Raw genomic sequence first — 20,640 nt, forward strand, 5'->3', positions numbered from 1 at the left:
AGGAATCGGGTGGAGAGGGAGGTGGGAGGGGGGATCGGGATGGGGAATACACGTAACTCCATGGCTGATTCATGTCAATGTATGACAAAACACACTGCAATGTTGTGAAGTAATTAGCCTCCAACTAATAAAAATAAATGAAAAAAAAAAAACTATTGTAAATAAACACAGACACTCCTGTCCTATAATAACTGCACAGAGACCCTGATGCTAATCAATACTTTCTTCTCCTCAGGGTTTGACTCAAAGCAATTTTAACATCTTTGTTTCTCAAACTAAAAATTAAGGCGTTCATCATGGGAACTACATTGGTATAAAAGACAGAAGAGATTTTCCCCTCATCCATAGATCCTGTAGAAGATAGTTTTAGATACTTAAGATCCAAAGAACAGAGAAACAGCAGTGATGTGGGAACTGCAGGTGCTGAAGGTTCTGGGCCTGCCCGCCATGGACTTGATGTGGAGGATGCTGGAGAGGATGAGACCATAAGAAACAAAGATGGTGAAACTGGGCACAGTGACGTTGATGTCCACCACAATGAACACTTCACTTCAATGATGTAGGTACTTGTGCAGGAGATCTGGAGCAGAGGGAGGATGTCACAGAAATAATGGTTGATAGTGTTTGCCTCACAGGTCAGTCTCAGCACGCATCCAGTGTGAGCCATGGCACCAGAAAATGCCATCAAGCAGGAACAAAACATAAGGCTGGAACACACTTTAGGGGACATGGCAGCATTATACAAGAGTGGGTTACAGATGGCCACATAGTGGTCATAGGCCATTGATGACAGCACACAGCATTCAGAAATAAAAGAGACAGAGAGAAAGTACAGTTGGGTCATGCATCACATGTAAGAAATAATACTTTTCTTTGATATAAAGTTAATCAGCATGTTGGGTGTAAATACAGAAGAATAACAGATGTCTATCAAAGACAAACTAAAGAGGAAAAAGTATATCAGGGTGTGTAGGTATGAATTCAACCCAATTAGAGTGATCAAGCCCAAATTTCCCATCACAGTGACCATATACATTCCTATAAAAAGAAAAAGCAAGGGAAGTTGGAGGTCTGGTCAATCTGTTAATCCCACCAGAATGAATTCAGTCACAGAAGAACCAATTCCAGGGGCCATTCTTCTCTAAGGAAATCTGTGGAAACAGTAGAAAGAGTTCCATTAGAGAACAACTCAGCTCTTCTGACAATGTCTCATCCTACAAAAGAGTGTATATACTGAGCATGTCTGAGACTAGCCCAAACTGTTCCCATGGAATCTGCCTTTACCAGTGAGTGAGATGGACTTTCCATTACTGGAGACTTGTTAAGCTAAAGAAAGCAAAGAGTATCACAAACTTGCCTACAGAGGGAAGGCAGTGCTGCCAAATGCAAACATGTCTGCTGGAAAAATCAAGGGAGGAGGGTGGGATGGAGCAGGACAGAATCTTCCTTCTTATTTATTTATTCACTTGAGTCTTCCCCTGATCAGTATCACTGGAGACAGAGACCCTAGCTCAATGGTGCTGGCCTCTAAAGCAGATTAGATCTGGTGTGAGTAGGAACCAAGAAGACTGTCTCTAACCAAAAACAAAGGAAGGGGCCAAAGGCTAGGAGAGATTAAGTTACTGCCCCAAGTAGAAGAGTGAGAGTCTGTCCATGGAGAGGGAACTTACTGACTGAGATATTTCACTTTCTGAGCTTAATCTCTGAACACTCTCTGATCCCCCTTGAATACATTCTCCTACAAGTTTCACTTGAATCTCAGGAATGCACTAAATGAATGTCTGGGGGAGTGGCAGATATTATATCCCTGAAATTCTTTCTCAAAATAAGAAGGAAATTAATATTAACAGAATTCTGAAACTCACCCTCCTTTAGCCAGAAACCTTAGAGTTCTCCCTTGGTATTTATCCCTCTGGTCCCAGAAAGGCAGTTTATGGTTTGAGGCTTTGGTTCCTTTAATTCTAAAAGGATTCAGCCCAGACTTAATTTCAGACATAACCTGGAAATCTTTCTGATCTACAAATATTATATTCAGCTTATGACTTTGAGTCTTCTCAAGCAGCAGAGGAAAATAAAGAGCGTTGTGATCAGGTTTTCCACTTGATAAGACTCAGAAGTTTGAATGGGAGTTTAATGATATGGTTCACATGATTATCAACAGAGTAGAAGGTTGCTCAGTCTCTCCCCCAGGGAATAGATTCTATGTATAAAAAAAGAAATAAAGGAAGTGGGCTTACACTCTGGACCATGTTCTCTATTTAGGTGCTTAGGGATTCAATATTTCAATCCAGCTTACATGTCACTCCAGGGATTGTACATCCCCAAGGTAGAGGCAAAAATAAACTCGCATCTTCCTATCATCTTCATTTTTTAAGAAGAATGTATTATACAGGTTCTTTGCCTCTCCATATCCTACACTGAAATTTTCCAGAGTATGACTGCAGGTTTCTTCATATCCTCCCCTGAAATTTTGCTAAGACTCTACTGACTCATTTCACTTCTAATAACTCATTGTTATCTCAAAAAAATCTAACACCCTTTTCCTTTCTAAAGTTTTTATGTTTAAACATCTCCTGGAAATGTATACCTGAGGATCCAGGTGAGTCCTTAAATGTATCATTTCATTAACTGAGGTCACCAACTCCTTCTTATCAGAGGAAAGAGCTTGGGCTATGCAGTTGGAGGGTATGAGTTTGACTCCTACCCCCATGCTTACTGACTTAGACACTCATGCCTCAGATTCATTATTTCTAAAATGCTGATGATAATAATAGCATCTCTTCTGCACTTGTGACCCAAGATATGATCTATCCTGAAAACTGATATAGTCACTGTGGAGAACAGTATGGAGATTGCTTTAAAAACTAAAAATAGGGCTACCACTGCTTCCCAGATGGCACTAGTGGTAAAGAAACTGCCTGCCAATGTAGGAGACATAAGAAGCATAGGTTTGATCCCTGGGTAGGAAGATCCTCAGAGGAAGGCTTGGCAACCCACTCCAGTATTCTTGTCTGGAGAATCCCACGGACAGAGGAGTCTGGCAGGCTACGGTCCTTGGATCACAAAGAGTCAGACATAACTGAAGCGACTTAGTACTCACACACACACACACATATGACCCAGAAACTGCATTACTGGGCATATATACTGTACCCCAAAGTCCATTGTAGCACTGTTTACAATAGCCAAGATACAGAAGCAACCTAACTGTCCATTGACAGATGAATGGATGAAGACGACGTGATACATATATACAACGGAATATTACTCAGCCACGCAAAGGAGAAAAAATGGGTCATTTGTAGTGATGTGGATGGACATAGAGGCTGTCATTCACAGTGAAGTAAGCTAGAAAGATAAATACAAATATTATATATTAACACATACATATAGTCCATAGTGTTGTAAAGAGTTGGACACAGCTGAGCGATTAACACAGGAAGTCTAGAAAGATGGTGCAGATGTGACTATTTTCAGGGTAGGAACAGAGACTCAGATGTAGAAAATGGACATATAGACACAGTGAGGGAAGGAGAGGGTGCGAAGAATCAAGAAAGAAGCATTGGTTTACCACCATGTATGAAACAGATAGTTAGTGGGAACCTGTTGTACCACAGGGAGCTCAGTTCGGTGCTCTGTGATGACCTAGAGGGGTGGTATGGGGGGCTGGTGGGATGGAAGCTCAAGAAGGAGGGGATATATGTACACTAATAGCTGATCGTCAGTTACCCAATGGGCAACTGAAACTTTGTAATAAAAGTACACTGCAACACTGTAATAGAAACATAACTATTGAATTTATGATTAAGTTTTGGATTTTAAAAAATTTTTTTAAAGTCACGCAAGATGCTACACTTAATAGAGAGGATTTCCTTATTAGTCAGGAAGTGTCAGGCTCCTCAACTTTCCACACGCTCAAAATAAGACATCCTCCAAAAGACATCATGAAGAAGGTAAAAAACAGCACATAGAATGAGAGAAATAAGCTCAAAATATCTATTTGATAAGGACCTAGGATTCAAAATGCATAAACCACTGTGGAATTTCAGAGGAAATATGATTAGAAACCATGCAATCAAGAAAAGTGTGGAGTGAAATATTTAAAGTGTTGAGAAACTTATTACCTTGGACTTCTAAATCCAATACTATTATCCTCCAACTTGAAAGCAAAATAATGACTTTCTCGGACAAACAAATTGAGAGAATTTGTTGCCAACAGACCTGCCTTGCAAAAATTACCAAGAGAACTTCTTTAGGCAAAAGAACTATTATTCAGAAGATATTACCTGATGTTTTCACATTGTTGTTCAGTGTGCAAAGAAGAGAGAGAAAGCAGAGAAAAAAAGTTTTACTCATAAAAGAGATACTATATAATTTTTTTAAATTTTAAGTAACTACAGACACCAAAGTCAAATATTTTAAATATAATTTTTAGATTAAAATGCTGCTGTGTGGTTCCATTTATATGAGTTCAAAACAAGGATGAAACATAGTTGGTAAACTTATTGCTAAAAGAAAATTAATGGGAGTGCTAAAAGAAATGTCAGGGTAGTTATTATTTCTCATACTGAGAGAAGAGATTGCTATGGGAGAAAACCACAAAGGACGATCCAGGGGTTCAGGTAACATTTTGTTTTCAAATTGGATCATGTTCACACATATCTCATCTTAGCATTATGATATATGTGTTATGCATGTAACTATTATGTATATGAAAAATTTTTATGCTTGAGATTTCATTTTGGAAATTTTCACAAGTTAGAAGTGATTAACAGCCAGAGATCACCTTGCTAATGGCTGTCCTAACAGACACTAATCAGACCACATCTAGATCAGGAGCTGTGACTTCAGTCACTACACCATTGAATCTATGATTCTGTATCATTCTGCACCTGTAGAGTTAAATAGGAAGGTAATCAACATTTTCACCCTGAATCTTTCTAATTTTTGATAGTAGTATTAATCTCTGTGAGTCTCCTCAAAAACCAAAAGTTTTTACGACTCTTCCTGGAAGTGGGAAGACCCAGGGCTTCCACAAGGCCTAGAACAACTCCTACTTACTCCAGGGTCAGAAAGTCAACAAGAAGACTCTCTCAGATGCTGAGATATCAATTCCTACTCCACATTCATGACCTAGGAATTAATTGCAGAGTAAAGTATTTTTTCCAAGGTGGACTTGGTTCAGCGCTCCATTTATCAGCTAGCAAAGCCAAAATTTAAGAAATTTAAAATGTGTGGTATTTTCCTTCACTAGTTACTCCATGAAAAGAACACAGATCCATTTGAGGAAGGCTAGGAAAAATGTGCAGAGTACAATTCTTATGTTGTTACTGTAGGAAATACCTTATCTTTCATTCTTGACTGTGATATACACACACACACAGACACACACACACATATATATATATAATTGGATATTTAATATAAGTTAGCAATGAGAAAGAAGGCAATCCTGCTATTTGTGACAACATGAACAGACCTTGAGGACATTAAGCTAAGTAAACTAAGTCAAGGATAAATATCTTATGGTCACACATATATGTGGAATCAGCAACAACAACAAATAATCCAGTTTATAGATATAAAAAACAGAATAGTAATTGCTAATGTGGTAGTGGCAGGGGATGCAGAGTGAGCAAAATGAATGAAGGGGGTCAAAAGGTGAAAACTTCCAGTTACTAAATAAATAAGTCATGGGACAACACAAACAACATGGTGATCATACTTAATAACATTCTATTATATAGTTGAAAGTTGCTAAAGAACAGATCTTAAAAAAAAAAAAAAAATGAACAGATCTTAAAAGTTCTCACAAAAGAAAAAAATTCATCACTATGAATTTTGACAAATGTTAACTAGACTTTCCATGGTATTTTGCAATATATACAAATACTGAAATATTTTGTATGACCACTACTAATGTTATATGTCAAGGCAATCTACAGATTCTTAGCAATCCTTATCAAGTGACCAATGACATCCTTCACAAAACTAGAGTAAAAAAATTTTTAAATTATAAGGAAACAGAAAAGACTCTGAAGAACCAAACCAATCCTGACAAAGGTAAATAAAGATGGAGGTATCAGACTCCCTGATTTCACACTATAATACAAAGCTACTGTAATCAAAACAGTACAGCACTACACAAAAACTGAAATTCAGACCAATGGAACCAGATAGAAAGCCCAGAAAAAAATCCACACTTGTATGGCCAAGTAACCTATGACAAAGGAGACAAGAATATACAGTAAAGACAGTCTCTTCATAAGTGCTTCTGGGAATACTGGAAAGCTACATGTAAAAGAATTAGTTTAGAACACTCTCTAACACAAAAATAAAGTCAAAATTATTCAAAGACCCCAATATAAGGCTGGACACTACAAAACTCTTAGAAGAAAATATAGGCAGAACACTCAGGCATAAATCACAGAAGTAGCTTTCCTATTCACCTACTAGAATAATGAAAATAAAAGCAAAAATAAACAGATAGGACCTAATTTAACTTAAAAGCATTTGCACAGCAGAGAAAACTATAAACAAAACAAAAAGACAACCCATGGAATGGGAGAAAATACTTGCTAATGAAGCGATTGTCAAAGGATTCATATCTAAAATATACGAGCAACTCTATGTCAAAAAAAAACAACAGCAACCCAATCAAAAAATAGGCAAAAGATCTAAATACACATTTCTCAAAGGAAGGCCTGCATGCTGACTGCATGCTCAGTCACTCAGTTGCATCCAACTCTTTGCAACCTCATGAACTGTAGCCTGCCAGGCTCTTCTGTCCATGGGATTATCCAGGCAAGAATACTGGAGAGGGTCACCACTTTATCCTCCAAGGGATCTTCCACACCTAGGGACTGAACTCACATCTCCTGCATCTCCTGCATTGGCAGGCAGATTCTTTACCACTTAGCCACTTGGGAAGTCCAAAGGAAGGCATACAGAGTGTCAAAAGCACATAAAAAGATGCTCAGCATCATTAATAATTAGAGAATTGCAAATGGAAACTACAATGAAGTATCACCTCACTCTGGTCAGAACAGCCATCCTCAAAAAATCTACAAACAATAAATGCTGGAGAGGGTGTGGAGAATAGGGAAACCTTGTACACTATTGGTGAGAATGTAAATTGTCACAATCTCTATGGAGAACAGTATGGAACTCCTTAAAATAGTAAAATAGAAAAATAGTAAAAATAGAAATATCACATGATCTAGTAATCCCACTCCTGTGCATATATCTAGAGAAAAACCATAATTTGAAAAGATACAGGCACTACAATGTTCCTAGCAATGCTATTTTAGAATAGCCAAGACATAGAAAACACCAGGCTTCCCTGTCCTTCACCAACACCCAGAGCCTACTAAAACTCATGCCCATCAGGTCAGTGGTGCTATCCAACCATCTCAGCCTCTGTAGTCCCCTTCTCCTCCTGCCAATCGTTCCCAGCATCAGGGTCTTTTCCAATGAGTCAGTTCTTTGCATCAGGTAGCCAAAGTATTGGAGTTTCAGTTTCAGCATCAGTCCTTCCAATGAATATTCAGGACTGATTTCCTTTAGGATGGACTGGCTTGATCTCCTTGCAGTCCAAGAGACTCTCAAGAGTCTTCTCCAACACCATAGTTCAAAAGCATCAATTCTTCAGCACTCAGCTTTCTTTATGGTCCAACTCTCACATCTATACATGACTATTGGAAAACCATAGCTTTGACTAGATGGACTTTTGTTGGCAAAGTAATATCTCTGCTTTTTAATATGCTGTCTAGGTTGGTCATAGCTTTTCTTCCAAGGAGCAAGTGTCTTTTAATTTCATGGCTTCAGTCACCATCTGCAGTGATTTTGGAGCCCAAGAAAATAAAGTCTGTCACTATTTCCAATTGTTTCCCCCCATCTATTTGCCATGAAGTGATGGGACCAGATGCCATGATCTTAGTTTTTTGAATGTTGAGTTTTAAGCCAGCTTTTTCACTCTCCTCTTTCACTTTCATCAAGAGGCTCTTCAATTCTATTTGCTTTCTGCCATAAGGGTGGTGTCATCTGCATGTCTGAGGTTATTGATATTTCTCCCGGCAATCTTGATTCCAGTTTGTGCTTCATCCAGCCCTGCATTTCGCATGATGTACTCCACATATAAGTTAAATAAGCAGGGTGATAATATATAGCCTTGATGTACTCCTTTCCCAACTGGAAACCAGGCCATTTGTATACAACTATATATAAAATAGATAATGAACAAGGACCTATGATACAGCACAAGGAACTCCACTCAGTATCCTGTAATAAGCTACATAGAAAAAGAATCTGAAAAAGAATGAATATATGTATATGTATAACTGAATCACTATGCTGTATGCCTTAAATTAACATATTAGAAATTAACTACACTCCAACAAATTTTTTAAATGAGATTCAATAGAAAGGTCAAACCAAATTACATTGCAAGGAACTATGCAGTTTAAGATAATATGATACATGCTTTGGTTTCACGAAATTAATAAACTGAAAGTGTGAGAGTGTGTTAATGTGTTAGTTGGTCTGTCATGTCTGACTCTTTTTGACTCCGTAGACTGTAGCCTGACAGACTTCTCTGTCCCTGGAATCCTCCAGGAAAGAATACTGGAGTGGGGAGTCATTCTCTTCTCCAGCGGTTCTTCCCGACCTAGGGATCAAACTCAGGTCTCCTACATTGTAGGTAAGCTCTTTGCCATCTGAACAACTAAGGAAGCCCAATAAACTGAAATCTCATGTTTAAAAAAAACTAACATAGCTTTAAAAATTCCTCAGAAAAATTAGTCAAACAAATATTCCTGAGTAGCTGGTTTAGACAAAATTTCATACTGAGAACTATAAATGTAATACATTTCTTGTTGATGACTAAATTATATTACTAAGTTTTTAAAATATGTGTATCTACGTAATATAACTTATTGCTTTGTGAGTACATGACTGTCTTTAAACTTCAACAGAGCTTTCTTCACTTCCTTGTTCCTCAGGGTGTAGACCACAGGGTTCAGAAGGGGCGTCATCACAGTGTAGAAAACAGCCACAATCCTGTCCACAACCTCCTCGGAGCCTGGTCTCAGGTAAATGAAAACACCAGGGCCAAAGAAGCACAGGACCACAGTGCAGTGGGAGGCACAGGTCTGGAAGGCTCTCCATCTCCCTTCTGAGGTGCGGATCTTCAGGATGGAATGGATGATGGACGTGTAGGACAGCACTATAAGAAGAAAGCAGCCTGAGGCCACCACCCCAACGCTGACAAAGATCACCATCTCCACAGTGGACGTGTCTGCACAGGCCAGTTTGAGGATAGGTGGGGCATCACAGATGTAATGCTGGATCTGGTTGGGTCCGCAGAAGGGCAAACGGAATGTCAGTGTGGTCTGGACAGCAGAGTGAACAGAGCCACTGAGCCACGTGGTTGTGGCCAGGAGAGCGCAGGTCCTCCCACTCATCATGCTGGCATACCTGAGCGGGTAACTGATGGCCAGGAAGCGGTCATAGGACATGACGGTGTAGAGGAAGCACTCGGTGCTGCCCAGGAAGTGGAAGGAGTAGAGCTGGGCCACACAGCTGGGAAAGGAGATAGCACTGCCTTCTGGGGACACCAGGGTCATCAGCATTTTGGGTGTACTGACCGTGCAGTACCACATGTCAATGAAGGACAGGTTGCTCAGGAAGGAGTACATGGGTGTGTGCAGGTGAGGATCCATGATAATCACCAGCATGATGAGTAGGTTCCCCACCACAGTGAGGACATAGATCACCAGGAAGATTCCAAAGAGGAATGTGTCCAGCTCTGGTGCGTGTGGAAGGCCCATGAGGATGAACGTTGTCACCAGGCTCATGTTTGTCATTTCTCCAGGCTTTCAATCTCTTTCTCTCTGTGGGAATATCAAGAGCACTCAGTATTTAATCAAGAACTGAGAACCCATTCTTTATACAAAAACTGCATCATATATGCTACATAGTTCTAGGGTCATACTCAACTTTGTTTATAACAAGTCACCCTTGAAAAAAAGGATAGAATGACTCTATCTTCTTCCTCTCTTATCTCTCTTACTCTCACACACAGAGAAACACACACAAATATATGTTAAAAAAAGTTAGGAGAAATCAATTTTAAATTTCCACTGTTGTATCATAAATATTGCTAGTTCAGTTCAGTTGCTCAGTCGTGTCTGAATCTTTGTGACCCATGGACTGCAGCACGCCAGGCTTCCCCGTCCATCACCAACTCCCAGAGCTTGCTCAAACTCATGTCCTTGAGTTGGTGATGCCATCCAACCATCTCATCCTCTGTTGTCCCCTTTTCCTCCTGCCTTCAATCTTTTCCAGCATCAGGGTCTTTTCCAATGAGTCAGCTCTTCGCATCAGGTGGGACAAAGTACTGGAGTTTCAGCTTCAGTATCAGTCCTTCCAATGAATATTCAGGACTAATTTCCTTTAGGATGGACTGGTTGGATCTTCTTGAAGTCCAAGGGACTCTCAACAGTCTTCTCCAACACCACAGTTGAAAAACATCAATTCTTTAGCACTCAGCTTTCTTTACAGTCCAACTCTCACATCCATACATGACTGCTGGAAAAACCATAGCCTTAACTAGACAGACATTTGCTGGCAAAATAATGTCTCTGCTTTTTAATATACTGTCTAGGTTGGTCATAGCTTTTCTTCCAAGGAGCAAGCATCTTTTAATTTCATGGCTGCAATCACCATCTGCAGTGATTTTGGAGCCAAAAAAATAGTCTGTCACTGTTTCCATTGTTTCCCCATCTATTTACCATGAAGTGATGGGACCAGATGCCATGATCTTAGTTTTCTGAATGTTGAGTTTTAAGCCAACTTTTTCACTTTCCTCTTTCATTTTCATCAAGAGGCTCTTTAGTTCTTCTTCACTTTCTGCCATAAGGGTGGTGTCATCTGCATATCTGAGGTTATCAATATTTCTCCCTGAAAACTTGATTTCAGCTTATGCTTCATCCAGCCCAGCATTTCACATGATGCATTCTGCATATAAGTTAAATAATCAGGGTGACAATACGTAGCCTTGGCATACTCCTTTCCCTATTTGGATCTACTCTGTTGTTCCATGTCCAGTTCTAACTGTTGCTTCTTGACCTGCACACAGATTTCTCAGGAGGCAGGTTAAATGGCCTAGTATTCCCATCTCTTTAAGTATTTTCCACAGTTTATTGTGATCCACACAGTCAAAGGCTTTGGCATAGTCAATAAAGCAGAAGTTTTTCTGGAACTCTCTTGCTTTTTCTATGATCCAATGGATGTTGGCAATTTGACCTCTGGTTCCTCTGCCTTTTCTAAATCCAACTTGAACATCTGGAAGTTCACGGTTCACATACTGTTGAAGCCTGACTTGGAGAATTTTGAGGACTGTAAAGAATCTGCCTATAGTGCAGGAGACCCCAGTTTGATTCCGAGGTGGGGAAGATCCGCTGGAGAAGGGATAGGCTACACACTCCAGTATTCTTGGGCTTACCTTTGGCTCAACTGGTAAAGAATCCACCTGCAATGTGGGAGAACTGGGTTCGATCCCTGGGTTGGGAAGAGCCCCTGGAGAAGGGAAAGACTACCCACTACAGTATTCTGGCTTGGAGAATTCCATGGACTATACAGTCCATGGGATTGCAAAGACTCAGACACAACTGAGTGACTTTCAGTTTGCTAGCATGTGAGATGAGTGCAACTGTGCAGTAGTTTGAGCATTCTTTGGCATTGCCTTTCTTTGGGACCAGAATGAAAACTGACCTTTTCCAGTCCTGTGGCCACTGCTGAGTTTTCCAAATTTGCTGGCATATTGAGTGCAGCACTTTCACAGCATTATCTTTTAGGATTTGAAATAGCTCAGCTGGAATTCCATCAACCTCCACTAGCTTTGTTCATAGTGATGCTTCCTAAGGCCCACTTGACTTCACATTCCAGGATGTCTGACTCTAGGTGAGTGATCACACCATTGTGGTTATCTGGGTCATGAAGATCTTTTTTGTATAGTTCTTCTGTGTATTCTTACCACCTCTTCTTAATATCTTCTGCTTCTGTTAGGTCCATACCATTTCTGTCCTTTATTGTGCCCATCTTTGCATGAAAGTTTCCCTTGGTATCACTAATTTTCTTGAAGAAATCTCTAGTCTTTCCCATTCTATTGTTTTCCTTTATTTCTTTGCATTGATCTGAGGAAGGCTTTCTTATCTCTCCTTGCTATTCTTTGGAACTCTTCATTTAAATGGGTATATCTTTCACTTTCTACATTGCCTTTTGCTTCTCTTCTTTTCTCAGTTATTTGTAAGGCCTCCTCAGACAACCATGTTGCCTTCTGCATTTCTTTTTCTTGGAGATGGTCTTGATCACTGCCTCCTGTATAATGTCATGAACATCCATCCATAGTTCATCAGGCACTCTGTCTATATAATCCCTGATTTGATCATTTCCACTGTATAATCATAAAGGATTTGATTTAGTCATACCTGAATGGTTTAGTGGTTTTCCCTACTTTCTTCAGTTTAAGTCTGAATTTGGCAATAAGGAGTTCATGGTCTGAGCCACAGTCAGCTCCCAGTCTTATTTTTGCTGACTGTATAGAGCTTCTCCATCTTTGGCTGCAAATAATATAATCAATCTGATTTCAGTATTGACCATCTGGTGATGTCCATGTGTAGAATCTTCTCTTGTGTTGTTGGAAGAGGGTGTTTGCTATGACCAGTGTGTTCTCTTAGCAAAATTCTGTTAGCCTTTGCCCTGCTTTATTTTGTACTCCAAGGCCAAATTTGCCTGTTACTCCAGGTATCTCTTGACTTTCTACTTTTGCATTCCAGTTCCCTATAATGAAAATTTGGTAGGTGCCCAATATGCTACTGGAGAACAATGGAGAAATAAACCCAGAAAGAATGAAGAGATGGAGCCAAAGCAAAAGCAACACCCAGTTATAAATGTGACTGGTGATGGAAGTAAAGTACGATGCTGTAAAGAACACTATTGCATAGGAATGTTAGGTCCATGAATCAATGTAAATTTGAAGTGGTCAAACAGGAGATGGCAAGAGTGAACATCAGCATTTTAGGAATCAGTGAACTAAAATGGACTGGAGTGGATGAATATAACAAATGGACTGGAGTGGATGAATATAACTCAGATGATCCTTATATCTACTACTATGGGCAAGAATCCCTCAGAAGAAATGAAGTAGCCATCATAGTCAACAAAAGAGTCCAAAATGCAGTACTTGGATGCAATCTCAAAAACGACAGAATGATCTCTGTTTGTTTCCAAGGCAAACCATTCAGTATCACAGTAATCCGAGCTGAAGTTGAATGGTTCTATGAAGACCTACAAGATCTTCTAGAACTAACACCCAAATATATTACTTAGCACCATAAAACAATTCAAATTTTCTGTGTGATTCTTTCTATGGGTCAGTTCACCTGGGTTCTCTGCTTCAGATCTCGCAAAGTTGAAAATCAATGCAATCTCATATGGGGCACAAGATCACCTACCTCAGTGATCTTAATACAACTCATACACAATAGATAAGTAAGATAAATAATGTAAAGTAGTTAGCAAAGTACCAAATGCTTTGTAAGTGCTCAATAATAGATAGCAAATTATATGAAACTGTTGTCCTGCTTTAAAAAGCCATATAGGTATAGATAATATGGAGAGACAGAGACCGTAAGAGAGAGAAGGAGGGAGACTAAATAAATAAATTACCCTGTGCTGTAGAGACTTTGCAGTTTCAAAGCTACAGCCTCAGGGAAAATTTCATCACTGGTATTGGTTGGTTCTGCTGTTTCATTAACACACACCACCTGCTTATGTAGGAAATACTTTCAGTGTTTAAGAATCTAAACTCCATACAGAATCCCTATAACCTCCCAATGATCCAGAAAATACCAGCCCTCATAACACTGCTGGCTACATGCTTGTCTTATAGACTAGACTAACCTTCATGGTTGTTCAGTTGCTCAGTCATGTCCGACTCTTTGCAACCCCATGGACTGCAGCACACCAGGCTTCCCTGTCCTTCACTATCTCCCAGAGACTAATCTTTAGGAGGGCCTGAGAACATAAACTTCATATATGTTCTCACAACCATGATCCACGGGGTACATGCTGGCATCTAATATACTGATGCATATTTCTATCTTAAATATCTAAGTATTTTCCAGTACTGGCTTTGTTAGTGATGATATCCCTCCCCCGTCTTCCACTCCTCATACTCATAAAACCCAGTGATGTCCTCATAAGAGAAGACAATTCCATCAAGTATCTGATTCTTGTTTAAAATCTACTCCTTGTGACAAGAAATACAGAACCAACATAAGAGAAAGGGACCTATGTTACATGAATGTCAAGAAAAGTTGGAATTGTGTACAATGAGGCAGATGTTCTTAATTTAATCCAAAATATAGTTGATTTCAAGATTGTTACTGTTTTTCAAGAAAAGACTCACCATATGAAAGAAATAAGGTTCTCTGCTCTTAGCAAAACCCATATACAATGGATCCTACCGCCACACAAAGTGCCTTAAGCTACATTAAAAGTCAGTTCAGTTCAGTCACCAATCATGTCCAACCTGCGACCCTATGGACTCAGCACACCTGTCCATCACCAACTCCTGGAGCCTACTCAAACTCATGTCCATCACATCAGTGATGCCATCCAACCATCTCATCCTCTGTCATCCCCTTCTCCTCCTGCCTTCAATCTTTCCCTGCATATATTATATAATGTATTAAAAATATACACTAATGGTATATTGCCCAAATAAAAGTGTAAATAACAGAGACAATTACCTTAATCACCTATGTGGATATCAGAACTCAAAAAAGGAACAAATATGTCTCTTAAATTTCTACTGCACCAGTGGGTCCCATCTTCAGGATAAATCACATTTATATTAAGTATGAAATTTTTCATCAGGTGAATTGCAAGGCAGCCTGAAACCCAAGGCAGGAGTATCAGTGAGAGGCTTCAATGTTCAACTTGTATGTTCATGCCATAGCAACTTAGTCACTATTTGTAGGTCCTTATTACTAGAGAAGTTTCCCTGAAGAGGGCATGGCAACCCATTCCAGTATTCTTGTCTGGAGAATTCCATGGACAGAGGAGCCTGACAGGCTGCAGTCCATGGGGTCACAAAGAGTCAGACGTGACTGAGCGACTAAGCACAGCACAACACATTACTAACTGTATATAAACAGACATGCATATCTGTGTGTATAAACATATACATACATATGTATGCCGTGAGTGTGTGTCTGTGTGTGTGTGTATATATATATAGAGAGAGAGAGAAAGAGAGAGTGAAAGCAAGAGCAAGAGGAAATGAGAGAAATCTACCTTTCTAAGAACTCACCGCCACTATGTGATTCCTTTCAATATAAAACTCATTTGTGAGAACAGCATCAAAACATGTGTATTGTCTAGGGTGAAACAGATCACCAGCCCAGGCTGGATGCATGAGACAAGTGCTCAGGCCTGGAGCACTGGGAAGACCCAAAGGGATCAGGTGGAGAGAGAGATGGGAGGGGGGATCAGGATGGGGAATACATGTAACTCCATGGCTGATTCATGCCAATGTATGACAAAAGCCACTACAATACTGTAAAGTAATTAGCCTCCAACTAATAAAAATAAATGAAAAAAAAAACTCATTTGTGTTTATCCCTCACCCTGCCAAAATGTTTAACTTTCTACATGCTATGTCGAGGCACTTGTTTGCAAGTTAATACCCAAAAAACTGGTGTACCTGTAGTTGTTTGTGGAGTTGTTCATTTCTGTTCTAGGACCCCACTAGTTGAAGGGCAGAGAATGGAAACTCACATAGCTAGACAGGCAGGAGCATAATTTGATTTACTTTCTCAGGGAATAGGATTACTATATAATCTTGAGTTTCCTGGATGATCAGAAAAACAACTGAAAGGGATTAATTAAAGGTTTTTAAAAGTCACACATATATTTCCCTGTGGGTTTATTATTTGAACACTCCTGAGAAAAGTTCATGTACTTCTGGAGCTTGAAGTTTTACCTAAGAGGAAAGAAGGTTTCAGTTATCCTATTCCCTCATCAGTGTTGCGATACACTTACAATGGTTTATTCTCAACATAAAATCACACAGAACCCAAAAGTGATCATCTCCTTTTGTACTCCCGTCTTATATCTCACTCTCTCTTGCACCCTATTATAAGGTGATTTAAAACTGCTGAATTTCTAAACATTTTTAAAAGCTGAATTTATACATAACTGTGGCATTCTTTATAACAGTTATTTAGGTAAAGATATTTTAAAGAAAACAAAGAAGGCTGACCATAAAAAATGATGCATTGAACTATATTTATTGCATTTTATTTGGTTTTAAAACTTTAATGAGAAAAAAATACATTAAGCTCAAGAACACTGTGTGTGGGGGGGGGTGATTTCATTTTAAAATACAAATTTAGATGTGACATGACATGATAGAGGTGCTAACTATTAATACAATGGCAATTATAGTATGTAAGTATGTCAGGTCAACATGCTGTAAACCTTAAATTTACACAGTGTTATATGTCAAATATATTTCAATAAGAAAGGACATTTGTGATGTAAATAAATGAATCTTTGAAGAATTACTTAAAAACAAGACAAATTTAAAAATAAAATAAAAATTATGCAGCTAATTTTCTTTGATCTTATGTAATACAGCTAGAGCTTAATAACCATACTACAGGTAGAGAAAAGAGTTGAAAACTTAAACCAGTTTTCTAAATATCACTTTAGTTAATAAGATAATTACAATCATAGTTCCTTATTATGCAGAAAATACTAACAGTATGCTATATCTAAAATGAAATTAATTCCAGATGAAGTAAAGATTTAAATAAAGAAGGAAAAAACAAAGCATTAAGACAACATATAACAAAATTAGAAAATCTAGGGAAAACCTTCATAGTGAATTTTGATATCTGGTCTTTCAACTCTTCAAGCTTTTCCTTCTCTAGATTATCTATGCCATTTTGTGAGTCCCTCTCCATTTGAAAAACATACTATAGGGTCCGTATATCTACAGAATAAAGTGATGAGATTATATCTAGAATTTCATTGACTCGGTAAGCAATTTGAGGTATTCTCCTCCTAGAATCTTTAAAATTTTGTCTTTCAAGCCATGAGCAATTTATGATCCATCATTTCTTCAGCAACTTTTATATCTCTCTCAAAAAACATTTTTCAGTTTCTATTGTTGTGGTCTTATACATCATCACTTTATGTTTTCATCCAGATCAAGGTTTTTTCAACCTCAGCACTATTGACATTTGGAGCAAGACGAGTCTTGTGGGGGTCTATCCCGTGCATCATAAGATGTTCAGCAGCATCCATGATCTCTAGCCACTAGATGCCAGCCTCTGAGACAATCAACAACTTCTACAGACATTTTCAAATCACAGTTGAGAGCCACTGATCTAGATATTTAATAAACATTCGCTTTTTATTCTGAACCAAAACAGCTGGGCACAAATTATAAGTGCATAAACTATTTTCACATGTGCTATAGAGCACAGATTCTCTTTGCTACAATCCAATGTGTGGCTATACCACAATTTACTTTTTTTTTTTTTTAACAAGAGAAAAACAGTTTATTAACCTGTGTGGCATGCACGTGTATGCAAGAAGTCTTTAATCATACATACAGTTGTTGCTGTACTCATGTGTTTGTAAAAGTGCTTCATTTTTTTTTTCCTTTTTTTTTTTCCCATTTATTTTTATTAGTTGGAGGCTAACCACTTTACATCATTACAGCAGTTTTTGTCATACATTGAAATGAATCAGCCATGGATTTACATGTATTCCCCATCCCAGTCCCCCCTCCCACCTCCCTCTCCACCCGATCCCTTTGGGTCTTCCCAGTGCACCAGGCCCGAGCACTTGTCTCATGCACCCAACCTGGGCTGGTGATCTGTTTCACCCTAGATAACATCGCAGCACTGTTTATAATAGCCAGGACATGAAAGCAACCCAGATGCCCATCAGCAGACGAATGGATGAGGAAGCTGTGGTACATATACACCATGGAATATTACTCAGCCATTAAAAAGAATTCATTTGAATCAGTTCTAATGAGATGGATGAAACTGGAGCCCATTATACAGAGCGAAGTAAGCCAGAAAGATAAAGACCATTACAGTATACTAACACATATATATGGACTTTAGAAAGATGGTAATGATAACCCTATATGCAAAACAGAAAAAGAGACTCAGTTGTATAGAACAGATTTGTGGACTCTGGGAGAAGGCGAGGGTGGGATGTTTCAAGAGAACAGCATTGAAGCACAATTTACTTTTGATTCAACAGTACATGCTGCTGCTGCTGCTAAGTCACGTCAGTCATGTCCAACTCTGTGTGACCCCATAGACAGCAGCCCACCAGGCTCCTGTCCCTGGGATTCTCCAGGCAAGAACACTGGAGTGGGCTGCCATGTCCTTCTCCAGTGCATGAAAGTGAAAAGTGAAAGTGAAGTCACTCAGTCATGTCATAGGCTGTTGAATAACTTCAATTTAGCCTGTTAAAAATAGTGCTACAAAAAATTAGAATATATTTTTCATGTGTATGTACATATGAAATTTTCTTTGGCAAATCTATATATAATATATTATAAATAACATATATAATCTTATATATGTTATCTATTGTAGGTTATATGTTATATGTCTTCCTTTTGAGGCTCCCCTGGTGGCTCAGTGGTAAAGAATCTGCCTGCCAGTGCAGAAGACGTGGGTTTGATCCTTGGGTGTCAGGAAGATCCGATGGAGAAGGAAAGGACAACACACTCTAGTATTCTTGCCTGGGAAACCCCATGGACCAGAGGAGCCTGGTAGGCTACAGTCCATGGGGTTGCAAAAGGGTTGGACATGACTGAGCGACTAAACAAAAATAGTCTTCATTTTGGGTCCACATTCAGATTTGTATAAGCACACACATGTATTTCTATCAGATATATACCTAGGAATGGAATTGCTGAGTCACAGGGAATTTTTATCATCGTTTTAGTAGATTCTGCCACAGAGTTTTACCAGTTTATTCTCCCAGTGTCAGGGCATGACATTTCCAGTTGTTTCACAAATGACCATCATTTGGCATCACTGGTCTTCTCCACTTTGGCAGCTAATGGGTGTGAAGTGATATTTTACTGGGGTGGAATTTTTCTCTTCTTGATGAAAAATGAAGTTGAGTATCTCTTAGTTATTTGATTTTTGGATGATATTTTGAATGTTATCTTTTTGAAATTTCACTACTATGTTTCATTTTTAAATTTATCATTTCTTTTATTACCAAGTCACATTAAGAGGGTGAAAAGCAAACTGCAGAGTGGGAGATAATAATTATAATACATATTTTTCACAAAGAACTTAGATCCAAAATAAATTGTACTCCCAAATCAACAAAAAAATAGAGAACCCCCTCCCTCTCAAATTGGAAAACTGAGCAAAGAATATGGATCAGCAATTCACAGTTGATTATTAAAATGACCTTGGAAAAATGAGTTGACTCATTACTAGTCAGTAAAATGTCAAATAACAGAAAAAGTTACTAATTATGCGCGTTAGATGCACAAATAGTGAAAACATCTATTGGTGGCCTGGATGAAGGAAAAAGCTTTATCTTATATATTGTTGGTATAAATATGAATAGTTATAAGAAAGCAATTTGGTAATTGTTATTGAATTTATATATATAATGTAATCCAGTAATTCCAGTCCAGGAAGTTACATCATAAAAATAAAAACACCAGTGCTAAGTATTTGTTCAAATATGTATTAATAGATAGCTTATATCTGCAAAACAACTGAAAAAGAGTGAAAATTCCTAAAAAGAATGGTTGAATAAATCATGGTACTGCTACATCATGAAATATGTAGCAGCTAATAAAAGAATTATTTATAACCACACCAATTAACCTGGAGGGATTTTCATGATATTTTCTAATAGGAGGGAGTATGGCTATCATTGTGCCATTTTGTAAAACAAACTGACAATGTGTGTATTATAGAAGCATAGAGAGAGGAGTAGAAAGATAAAATCAGGTTATTAATTATAGGCTGAAGAGTAATGATGATTAAAAACAAGCAAATATACTTTTAAGGATGAAATAATAATATGACATGAGTAATATAACCTAATTACTTAATAATTACATGCATATATATGTAAAAAGAAACCAGAAAATAAAATAACTAGATATTGATATGCAGGAATGATTACAGTACATGTTAAGTGAAAAAAGCAAACTTATAAAAAGTATATATCAATTAAAACATACCCCCACATGCACAAACCCAGGTAGAAAGAAACTCAAAAAGTCAAAATGTCAAGGAACAGGGAACATGAAAGCCAGGCAGAATGTTTGCAAAATAATGCCAAAGGAATAACTGGTGAGGGTCCATGGCTGTCTCCACGCAGCTCAGCTCTTCAAATGGCCCACCAATACTACAAACATAAACCAACCTCCTAAAGCATAGCTGCTACGTTGTCAGCCCTTTCAAAATTCTATGTTACCCTTGCCATTTCATTTTGACTTTATTTGCCAATGAGGGGATGTGGGTTCGATTCCTGGGTCAGGGAGATCCACTAGAGCAGGAAATG

At 38.5% G+C, this 20,640-nt stretch overlaps 1 protein-coding gene and 1 pseudogene across 1 annotated transcript; both read right to left on the minus strand.

Moving 5' to 3' along the window:
- Positions 1-214: 214 nt before the first annotated feature.
- Positions 215-1,135, minus strand: LOC139033586 (olfactory receptor 8B3-like; annotated as a pseudogene).
- Positions 1,136-8,930: 7,795 nt separating this feature from the next.
- On the minus strand, positions 8,931-9,863 carry LOC110148318 (olfactory receptor 10G9-like). Its single transcript, XM_020910248.2, has one exon. It carries the CDS (start codon positions 9,861-9,863, stop codon positions 8,931-8,933), a length of 933 nt encoding a protein of 310 aa, XP_020765907.2.
- Between the last annotated feature and the right edge of the window lie 10,777 nt (positions 9,864-20,640).

This window comes from Odocoileus virginianus, unplaced genomic scaffold (assembly GCF_023699985.2).
Source record: "Odocoileus virginianus isolate 20LAN1187 ecotype Illinois unplaced genomic scaffold, Ovbor_1.2 Unplaced_Scaffold_19, whole genome shotgun sequence".
Taxonomy (NCBI): Eukaryota; Metazoa; Chordata; class Mammalia; order Artiodactyla; family Cervidae; genus Odocoileus; species Odocoileus virginianus.

Excerpts from the sequence above, each read along its gene's own strand:
- LOC110148318 (XM_020910248.2), bottom strand. The coding sequence starts at position 9,863 with ATGACAAACATGAGCCTGGTGACAACGTTCATCCTCATGGGCCTTCCA.